At 35.9% G+C, this 11,686-nt stretch overlaps 1 protein-coding gene across 1 annotated transcript in view; it reads right to left on the bottom strand.

The window, feature by feature from the left end:
- Positions 1-11,686, bottom strand: part of HECTD1 (HECT domain containing E3 ubiquitin protein ligase 1) — a 117,540-nt gene that overhangs the window by 65,390 nt on the left and 40,464 nt on the right. The window contains exons 2-7 of the mRNA XM_006835365.1: positions 10,047-10,281; positions 5,023-5,250; positions 3,855-4,136; positions 3,485-3,755; positions 2,542-2,618; positions 2,358-2,456 (exon numbers count right to left, since the gene is read on the bottom strand). Of these exons, the coding sequence (XP_006835428.1) occupies positions 2,358-2,456; positions 2,542-2,618; positions 3,485-3,755; positions 3,855-4,136; positions 5,023-5,250; positions 10,047-10,281 (1,192 nt within the window). The remainder of the gene's footprint in view (positions 1-2,357; positions 2,457-2,541; positions 2,619-3,484; positions 3,756-3,854; positions 4,137-5,022; positions 5,251-10,046; positions 10,282-11,686) is intronic.

The raw sequence follows: 11,686 nt of genomic DNA, 5'->3' as shown, positions 1-11,686 counted from the left end.
AAAAAAAAAAAAAAAGACAAGTATATGTGAACACTAAAAAAGAAAAAACAACAAAATGCTTAAGACAGTGTGGTGGTGATTCAGTGCTATTTAATCACCCTGGAATTATAAATCTCAAAACACTAACCAATTAGTGCTGAAAATTCAAATGTTACAGAAAAATGTCCCTATAATGTAAAGAAGATAATAATGGCAACTACCACTTGAGTACCTATAATGAGGCAATTACTATAGCAAGTGTTTTATATGTATTTTTCTCTTTGAATTCTAACAATCATGCTAGGGATGTAATAGTATATCCATTTCACAGGTAGGCAGAACTGAATCAGACTTTCCTAAGGTCACACAGCCTGGCACTTACATGAGTGGGAACTTGCATCCAGGTGCTTGACTTCAAAGTGGGTTAAAATTTTACAAAAGGAAGATTCTAGAGATCCAGATCATACATTTGACTTAATCTTTATTATCTGATTCTGGACTACAATTTCTCTAACTATAAAATTACTTGCCAAAGACCTATGCTAGTGTAGGAGTCAAAGATGCAATGAAAAAAATTATTTTTGCTTTATTGGTAAATATGAAGAGTTGTTGTTAGGAGCTGTCAAATCAGTTCCAACTCTTATCTACCCTATAGACAACAGAAAACACAGCCAAGTCCTGCAACATTCTCACAATTGTTATGTTTAATCCCACTGCTGCAGCCACTAAATCAATCCATCTTTTTGCTGATCCTTCACTTTACTAAGCATGATGTCCTTTTCCAGGGACTGGTCCTTCCTGACAGCATGCCCAAAGTATGAGAGATAAAGTCTTGTCATCCTCACTTATGAATGTACCATGGCCTGCCAGATAATTGAACAAGTCTGTTTTGAAAGAAATAGGGTCTGGTTGTTCCCAGCTATACTTCTTCCAAACACACCTGTTCATTCTTCTGGCAGGCCGTGGTAAATTCAATATTACTCTGCTCCAACACCATAATTCAAAAGCATTGATTCTTTTCCATTCTTCCTTATTCACTGTCTACCTTTCACATTCATATGAGATGTTAAACAATCCCATGGCTTCAGTCAGGCAGACTTTAGTTCTCAAAGTGGCATTTCTGCTCTTTTAACAGTTTAAAGAGATCTTCTGAGGCAGATTTATCTAACAAAATACATGTTTTGATTTCTTGACTGCTGCTTCCATGAACATTGATTATGGATGCATTTACTGAAATCTTTTGACATCTTCAATCTTTTCCCTATAATGATGTTATTTACTGATTCACTTGTCTTTATTTATTTACTGGTTCAGTTGTCTTTACCCTGTGGTGCAATCCACACTAACGTTGTGGTTTTTGAGCTTCATCATTAAGTACTCCAAACTCCTTTGTGCTTCTAGCAAGCAAGGTTGTGTCATCTTCATATCATAGGTTGTGAATGAGTCTTCCTCAGATAATACAGTCTCTCCAATCATTTGTTCAGTTTACACACTGGATTGTTGTTGTTAAGTGCCATTAAGTCGGTTCCAACTCACAGTGACCCTGTACAGCGTTATGTGAGGAGCTGCTGGTGGGTCTGAACTGCTGACTTTGTGGTTTGAAGTCCAGTGCTGATCCTACAGTGCCACACCAGGAATATGGTGAAAAGCAAACAACCCTGACGCACACTTTTCCTGATTTTAAAACATCAATACCTTCTTGTATGTAATAAGAAATAAGTTGTTCGTTAACAAGAAAGAAATTGGAAATAATCAAGTGTTCAAAAGTAGGAGTGTATTAAATATACCTGTAGTACATTCACACACTGTAAAGACAGTGATATAAAAAACAATGATCACTCCTCTGTATGTACTAAATAATCTATGTACTAACATGAGGAACCCTGGTGGTAACATGGTTAACGGATTGAAGTTTGACATTTTTAACCCATCAGCCACTCCATGGGAGAGAGAAGTGGAAGTCTGCTTCTAAAAAGATTTACAGCCTTGAAAAACCTATGGTGCACTTACATTTTGTCAAAAGTTTTAAGTCAGTATCAATACAAAGGAAATGGGATTTTTTGGTTATGGACTAACAGGAGAGGTCTCCAATATTTATTAAGTGCAAAAAGCAAATTATAAATTAGTTTACTACATAATAGCATGTTAAATCAAGTGTTAAGAAAAGAAGGAAGACAAGCATTTTTTTAAATTTTGCTTATATTTATATTAAGAAACACTTATAATAAGCAAAGCGGAATGCAGTGAAGCAACATGGAAACATGCTTGTCAGTTTAAAAAATATTTTTAATATAAATATAGAATAAAAATTTCAATAAAATTCTTATTTTACAATCATATAAATGTTAACAACAAAATTAATATTAAAAAATGTTTACCTTTGCTACTTGAGGTCTTCCAAAACATGCAGCATAATGTAATGATGATGACCTTTGACCTCTATTAACATCAGCACCTCTTTCACAAAGAAATTCTACCTGCAAAATTATAAAGAATCATAAAGTTGCCTTATTAATATTTCTATCTCTGAATTGATATGCAAGCTATTATTTGCCAGCTTACCATTTCCTGAGTTCCAAAAGCAGATGCCCAGTTTAATAGAGTCTGACCTACATCATCCATAAAATTTACTTCAAAAGCTGGAAGTTTGAAGGAAAAAAAATAAACACAAAACTTGTTTTTAAAAGGCAATAAAAATAATAATGAAATGTCCTAAAACTTGGACCATTTAAGTATTTTTATTAATAATTCACTAAATATAATCAATAGATTATTTTAAACAAGTAGACCTACTATGTATGCTAAGAAAATGTACCCTACAATTTCTAAATCATTGACGATCCACATGACATTAAGCCTTAAAAGTGAACACAAAGAAGGGAAAAAAAAAAAATTACGTAACACAACTCAACCCAGTACTAGTTGTATCATGTCTATAACCCAAACAAGACAAAATAAAATGTCTGAAGACTGTGATGTATCTTTCACCAAGTTACATTTGTTCATCATTTACCCAAGAAAACTACAAAAAAAATTATATTCTATAGTCTCCATCAATTTTAAGAAATTAGTCCTAGTGTGTGTACCTAGTGTGTGTACTGGTGTGGCGCTGCAGGATAAGCAGTAAACTGCTAACTGCAAGGTTGGTGGTTCAAATCTACCAGCCATGCCTCAGAAACCCTATACAGAGTGGCTGAGTTGAAAACAACAGCACTTAACAACAACAATTTCAATCTTCAGTTCATCTCAGAATTTGTAGACTCTCCTTCCGCTAATAAAACAAGGCAAATTGCAAGCTTTACTCATTTAGCAAGCACTTACTGAGACTTTTATCATGCAACAGGCTGACAATTAAGCAATAACATACAGGGGACAGGGGGTTATTGCAGGAGTTGGCCATTCTGTTATCTGGCACAATTGCTGACACTGTCTAAAAACTAGAAATTGCCTACATAATTCCTAATGTCTCAGATTTCTTTTTATTTAAAAAAAAAAAATTTCCGACCTCCTGTGTCAATTGCATCTATAAGTGCATCAGTATCTTTACTTCGAATACAGTCTATAAGCTGCCGATGTGAGCGCTCCCCAGAACTATCCAATCTCCGAAGTCCTGGAATTCTTCCTGTAGACCCAGCACTAGACTTTGGCAAAGCCTTTCGTCCTTCAAATAATAGCACCAAGAGAAGGTCAACCAAACGCATGGTATCAAGCACACATCTTTCATCACCCTGCAGTGCGCTTTCAATTGAATCTGGAAGCTCTGACCTCAAAAGATCCTAGAAAGAAAATGGGAATGGGGTGGAGAGGGGTTTAATATATGTGCATTATACAAAAATATTTTTTTGGAAAGATTAAAAATTTTTAAATATTCTTACATGTGTTACTACTGGAGAGCCTCTGCAAAGTGTCGAAAGCAGACTTACAATTGTTGACACCTGATTACTCAATTTGGAGTCTGCAGCTGTGGGAGGTGCCCCTGTGGTGCTACGACCTGGTTTGCATGCTGATGAAGGCCCTGATACAGTACCACCAGCAGCAGCCATTCGAGATAACAGCTCCTCAGTTAATCCATGTTTGGCTAACGGAGCTGGGTCAACACCACGACGGGTAAATCGGTCAGCTAGCGATGCAAAACATCGCAAGGCTCCATCTGAAACCTAATGATATAAAGAAGAAGCGTCTGGACAAAATTCACCTAAAAAGGTTTACTACCCATCATTTCAGCACTAAGACTAAATAAAAAGAAGCTATAGAAAGGAGCTAAGGAGTACAATGCATCTACATCTGAATCATGGCTCCACCATCTGTTAATTACAGACTTAAACAAGTTACTTAATTGCTCAAGACCTCCATCTCCATTTGCAAAATAGAAATGGTAATGATACCTATAGCTCATTTATCTCTGTTTAAATGAGACGATACATATAAAAGAACCAAGCACACATAAGAGCTCAATAAAAGTTAACCATTATGGTTATGTACAACTCTTCCAAAATAATCTATGAGTATCAACTTAAAAAAATACGAAGCGTAAAAAAGGCATTAAAAGGAAGGTATTGTTTCCTAAACTATAATAAGTCATCAAAAATTTATACATATAACATTATAATTACTTTGTTCTACTTCAGGTGAGATCTTACTCATTTTCAGTAAAAAAAATTAGGAGACATAGAGAATGTCTTCTACACTGAGAGTAAGTACAACTTTGTAAAACAACTGTGTATTTCTATAATTGTTTGTATTTAGAAACACATGCCATTTTTATCAAGAAAACCACCAGCACAAAAAGATTACTCTATAGAGACATAAAATGTAAGAAAGCGAGAATGAAATTACCTCTATTTCATGTGGCACTGTAAGATAAGCACAGGACTGACTTCAAGGTCAGTTTGAACCACAAGGTCAGCAATTCAAATTCACCAATCAAAAACCCTATACTGGGTCGCTATGAGTCAGAACCAACTCGATGGCAATTAATAACATAAGTATTCATACAGAGGGAATACTGCAACATAACACTGAAAGTGTGCTATAGTAATTTACCTGATGATCTTCATGTTTTAATAAACTAGAAAGAGATTCGACACAAATTTCTAAAGAAGAATCTTGAGGTTCCATTTTGCCACAGAGTCTTGATACCACAGCCATGGCAGAATGCAAGGTATCTTTATGAACTAAGTGTCCACTGTCACGAATGAAGGTCAGCACACAATTCAAACCACCAGCTTCAAAGACAGCTCCTGATTCACGAGTGCATATCAGTTCTAATACCTACAATAAAAACACATAAAGAGAAGGGGGGAGAAGAGAAAGTGCAACAGATTAAACTTCCCATTCTATTTAACCCAATATATACAAACCCCATCATTTCAACATGTAAATCAATATAAAATATTGATAAATTTTACAATGTTTTTTTCATATTATGTCTTCAAAATTCTATTGTATTTCTATATATACAACACATTTCAATTCAGAGTAGCCACATATTAAGTGCTCAAGTCATATGGTTATTATACTGAACAGTGCAGGTTTAGATGGTGAATCCTACATGCCAAGCTAAGGAACTACAAATATTTAGCACTTTTGTAAGCTTCCAAATCATAGTTTTTAAAGTTCATAAAGGCTACTTATTACTACTATTGACCATACTCAATCTACAAATATCTAAAAATAATTGTATTTTTTAATTTATGTCAATGTTTATAAACATATCAAGAAATGCTTTCTCTTATAAGCAAGACAAGAATTTTACACTGGAAAGAATATGATCATATTCCTAGTTAATAGCAATGTAGAGTGGTGGAGGAGAGAATTTGGAGGTAATTGCAAAATTTCAAGCATTAATGTTCAAGAGACGGATAGAATTTGACTAACACAATAGCAGCAAGAATATACAGAAAAGGGAAAATAAACTAGAAAAATAATCAGCTATAGAAATGAGGTTAAAAAAAAGAAAACAAGGATAAGCACAGGTTTCTAGCTTGAGGGATTGGGTAGAAGCTGATGCCATTCATCAAAATCAGAGTTCACCTGTAGTGAAAGAAAATGACTTTAGACACCCAGGCAGAGAAGCCCACTTGACCCTTAAATATGGGAAGTAGAACTCAAAAGAGAAATCACTACTAAAGATAAAGATGAGAGGCAGTATGTATACACAGTAGAAAAGGATAGATGAGATTGTCTAGACAAAGTATGCCGATATTCCTTGATTTACAATGAGGTTTCATTCCAACAACACCTTTGTAAGTAGTTTCTGACGTAAGTTAAACAACATTTATTTATTTATTTTTCTTAGGCCACTTGAGAGCAGTCATCTAAGATGTAACTATAAGTCTTTCCTAGCCCAGAGCAAAAGAGCATAAAGAAAAGATTCAGGAAGCAATTAGTTCAAAGAACTAATCATCCTCATGAACCACCATATTGTCTTTTAGCCTCAAACCAACAGAACTACATGGTTTCCGGCTACCACTATCAATAGGTCTGACCAAAGAACAGAAAATCCTGATTTGAATAGTAGAAAAATATACAACAAACTCAAATTCATAAAAAAGATCAAGCTTTCTGTTCTGATAGACATTGAAGGAAAGCCTGAGACTGTTGCTGTTTTAATGTAAAACTCAAGAAACTTCCAAAGGCCACTGCTCATCCAAATAAGGGATTGGTCTACAAAATATACAACACTTTTGAGGGATGAACTACTCTTGCTCTAGAACAATCAAATATATGAGATCAAAAGTGCAACATTTCCCCAAAACAAAGATAAGAAGGCATGGGGAACTGGGAAATTGTACAAATGGAAACAAGGATCCCAGGGTGCACATGGGGAGAATGCTGACATACTTTGGAGATGGTAACCAATGTTTTATAACAATGTGAGCATGTATTTTTTAATGGAAAATTAATGTGCTGTGTAAAATTTCAACTACAGCACAATAAAGTGTTAAACAGCAACAAGATACACACACACACACACAAAAAAAAAAAAAAAAGAAAGAAAGAAAAGCCAGGAGGAGGAGAGGTAAAATCAGTCTACCCAATCCCATCAAATTTAAAATAATAAATTTCCACTTTCAAAATCAGATTAACTTTAAAAAAGAATGAAGTAAGAAAAATGTACAATCTGCATGGAAAAAAGATTGAGAGCTGGATAGAAGAGAATCCAAAGGTTGACTTCAAAACTAATGAAATGGTTGGCAATGTTGACCACCAGGATCAAATACATTAAGAACTGTAGAGTCCATAGTCTGGTAATAGGGATGTCGTAGACTGACCTTTATCCCAGCATTTTCAGGGAGAGTAGACACACAAACCTGATTTCAATAAGCTGAAGAGTCATTGTGTGTAAACCTTCTGCTATTCTTTCCAAGAACTTGACTATCAGTAAGAAGTTTTTAACTGAAATTAATCATGAAGAAGCAAACAATCCAAACTACGGGACACTATACACGATATTTGGCCTAGGCGCTAAAACAAAGTCAATGTCGTGAAAAACAGTATGGAGGAGGGCTATACTAAACTACTTTAGAAAATTCAACAAAATGTGTAAATTCTGACTGAGCCCTAATAGTTAACAAAAAGACATAAGTAGCATTTTACGAACCATTAGGCCAGTAGACTGCATATTGTGTATGACTGAATCACTGTTAATTTTTATTTATATGGTAATGGTATTATGGCAAGGTAGAAGAATGTCCTTATTCTTAGATGATATACAACCTGCTTTCAAAACCGCGATAATGTGTGTGTGTGTGAGTGAGTAGGGGGCTTCAAAGTTTACAGAATTGAAAAATAATGAAATTTTTCCACAAACTTTTTAACCTTCCATCATACAAAAGAAAGAAAGAAAGTGCAAAATGTTAACTAGTAAATCTGGACGAATGACATGTAGGTGTTAAGTATAATCTGAAAATTACATAAAGTTAAAGAAACAAAAACAAACCACCAAAATTTTACTTATATACCAGGAGTAGGGATCCAAATAAGAAAGAATTTGAAATTTTAAGTCAGTGAATTAAGCAATAGAGCAAAATCCCAGTCCAGGAAGAAACATAATGATAATCTGAGAAGAAGGAAAAAGCCTTAAATATGGAAAGGATGCCTCTTCCTCTGAAGTTAGTGGCAGTCAGAAATTAATCTACAAGTCAAGAGGTAGAAAGACAAGGACATTAGCACCTAAAATAGCTCTTATTAACATCTATTCCCAGAGCCTTGTTCTTTGACAATGCCTTCAGTACACCTTGGACGTCTTCCTTCAGGATCATGGGCTCCTGATCATATGCTGTGTCTTGACATGGTTGAACACTGACCAGTTCTTCTTGGTACAGTAACTCTGAGTATTCCTTCCATCTTCTTTTGATGCTTTCTGCATCATTCAATATTTTGCTCATGCTGTTGTTGTTGTTGTTACTAAGTACCATCGAGTTGGTTCCAACACACAGCCACACTACATAGGGATTCCTAGGAGCAGCTGGTGAGTTTGAACTGCCAACCTTGTGGTTCAAACCAATCTTACAGTCTGGTTCATTAATTCACACCAGGACACCAGGACTCCATTTTGCCCATAAAATTCTTCAATACCTTAAGTGAAAAGGCCCACTAGGATTCCTAAATAATCTAAGTATTGTTAAGGAGTACTAAGACAAGTTTAAGAGCAGCATGCTCTAGAGTTTCCATTTGCTCAATGAACCTAGAATCATAAGAAGAGAATCACTTAAATTTAAAAGTGCTCACCTAGAAATTCTAATAAACTACTGAGTAAGTACTTATACTTTAAGAGTTCCATAAAGTTTAATTAATCCTACCAAGAAAAACAACAATCAATACAACAGCTAATTCTAAAGACAGTACAAGAAAAAAGTTAAGTCCCTGGGCCCTAGAACCACATGACCGAAGTTCAAATTCTGGCTCTGCAAATGACTACTTTCATTACCCAGGCAAACTACTTAAACTCATTATGCTTTCATTTTTTAATCAATAAAATAGAAACTATATTAATTGCATCTACCTCATAGAACTGTCTTAAAGATTAAATGAGTGAAAGTGCTCACAGTAATACCTAGCAATGGTAAACAGTGTTAACTGTCATGGTGGTGGTGTGCCATGGAGTCGGTTGCAACTCAGAGACCCTGCACAGGGTTTCTAAGGCTGTAAATCTTTACAAGAACTGAAAGCCTCATCTTTCTCCTGTGGAACTGCTGGTAGTTTCGAACTACTGACCTTGAGGATAGCAGCCCAATTCATAAGCACTATGCTACCAGAGCTCCTTCGTCATGATGATTTTTGTTGTTAGGTGTCATCAAGTAGACACTGACTCACCCTATGCGCAAACAGAACGAAACACTGCCCGATCCTGGGCCAATCTCACAGTTGTTGCCACATTTGAGTCCATCGATGCTGCCACTTGGTCAATCCATCTCATTGGGGGTCTTACTCTTTTTCTCTGACCCTCCACCTTACCAAACATGATAATCTTCGCCAGCAACTGGTCCCTCCTAACAATGTGTCTGAAGTATGAGAGACAAAGTTTGTCCATCCTGGCCTCCAAGGAGCACTCTGGAAGCACGTCTTCCAACACAGATCTGTTTGATACTTTCAATATTCTGCTCCAACACCATAACTCAAAAGCATCAACTCTTCTACGGTTTTCCTTATTCACTGTCCAGCTTTCACATGCATATAAGGTTATTTAAAATACCATGGCTTGGGTCAGGCACACCTTAGTCCTCAAACTGACATCTTTGCTCTTCAACACTTTAAAAAGGTTTTGTGCAGTGGTAGTTGTTACTATTTTCACACAAGATCAGTCTGGAAAAGAACAGGGATAACCAACCCTGGTGTCCAATGTTAACAGTTACCAGGAACAGTAGAAAACAGAGGCAGCCCACACAAGCATGCCAGTGACCTAGAGATTTCCTTCAAAGATGAGATACATATATTTTTTTTTTATTAAGCCCTAGCAGAATTTCCTTTGGTGCCACAGGCACTGTGATTTGCGCTATTTTCAACCAGTCTCAGTGAAGAGGGGAAAAAAAATCTAAGTGGGACAGTAAATAATAAAGACTTACCTTTACACATTGTTCAGCTAAGTCTCTGCTGGTCCTGTTGTTAAGTTCAACTACAACCAAGCGATTACAAAGTGCTTTTATAGCTCCATCTACCCCAACAATCCTTCGGGTGCATTCTGCAGATACATCCAAGTAATACGTGATGGCTCGTGCTGTCACTTCTAACACATTGTCTGGAGCACTTTCATCAAGAAAAATTTTGCAAAGGGCTGGTAAGAAAGTGCGAGGAGGACATCTAAAGCAAAAAATCATATTACACCTAGATTAGTACATTTCGACATCAAAATATTAACAAAAAAAGACTGTAACATAAAGTTTGCTCAATTGGTGCTATGTATAAATGTTTACTAGGTCATATTTCTCACATTTTTTTTTAATTCCCAAAACAATACTCACATGCCCATTGTTTCATCATTGCTGAAAATATCAATTAGCAAGAGTTTAAAATAGTAGCATTAACAAGAAATCATGCCAAAAAATTTTCTACTCAATATTTAACTCAGACAACAACTGCTTTATAAAAGTCTTCCCTAAGCTCCCCTTTACAGTTAAGTAGCACTTTCTCGTCACCACAATAACATAAAAACTGTTCCCATAATAACATAGCACTTTTTAGTCCCTTGTTCACAAAAGGGTTCCTGAACACTGTTCCTTCAATTCGTGTTTTGTGGGAATAAGCACTGAACTGAGGTCTAACTGACAAGGCCAGAACAGTAGCTATGTGACCTTTCTCATTCTGTTACCTCATTTGTAAAGCAAAAATTATTTACAAATAATACATATTTTATATGTTATGAAATTAAATTAACTTCTATATTAAACTTACCAGAAACACGTACTGAACAAATGTTCAATATCTAGCACCAAATTAAACTGATTTTAGTTCACGTTCCCTTCTTCGAATAGTCTAATGCCTAATACATAAACTTGCATATTCCTGAGATACTAATGTTTAAATGGAGTACCGGTATGGTGCTGCAGGATAATGCACTGAACTACAAGTTCTGTTTGAGCATCAAGGTTAGCAGTTCAAATTTACCAGCCACTCCTTGGAAACCCTATACAGAGTCACTATGAGTTGGAACCGACTCAACAGCACTTAACAACAGCAATGTTTTAAGTACCAGCAGGGATACCCACAGTGGATAGGTTTCAGCTGAGCTTCCAAATGAAGCCAGATTAGGAACAAGGAGAGCCGGACGACTTTAGAAAATTTAGTCACTGAACACCTTATGAATAGCAGTGGAACCTGTCAGCAACAGAGTATTGAATACTAAAACATGATGAAGAGCACCAAACTACTGTGAGACATAGTGCCAGATGATGAGACCCTCAGGCTGGAAAATGTGACTGGAGAAGAGCTGCCCTCCTCAGAGTTGAGTTTACCGTGAAGACACAAATGAAGTAAAGTGTCGGGACCTTTGTTTACTGATTGAGCACAACACAAAATGAAGAGAAACAGCTTTAAACAACCATTAATAAATAATCAGAACATGGAATGTACGAAGCATGAATCTAGGAAAACTGCAAATTGTAAAAAATGAAATGGAATGCATAAGCATCAATAATATCCTAGGCATTAGTGAGTTGAAATGGACTGGTATTGGTCACTTTAAATCTGACAATCACATGGTTTACTA

The sequence above is a fragment of the Chrysochloris asiatica genome, unplaced genomic scaffold (genome assembly GCF_000296735.1).
Source record: "Chrysochloris asiatica unplaced genomic scaffold, ChrAsi1.0 scaffold00017, whole genome shotgun sequence".
NCBI classification, from domain to species: domain Eukaryota; kingdom Metazoa; phylum Chordata; class Mammalia; order Afrosoricida; family Chrysochloridae; genus Chrysochloris; species Chrysochloris asiatica.
Note: the sequence above shows the minus strand (reverse complement) of the source record. Positions and strands in the feature narration are given on the sequence as shown.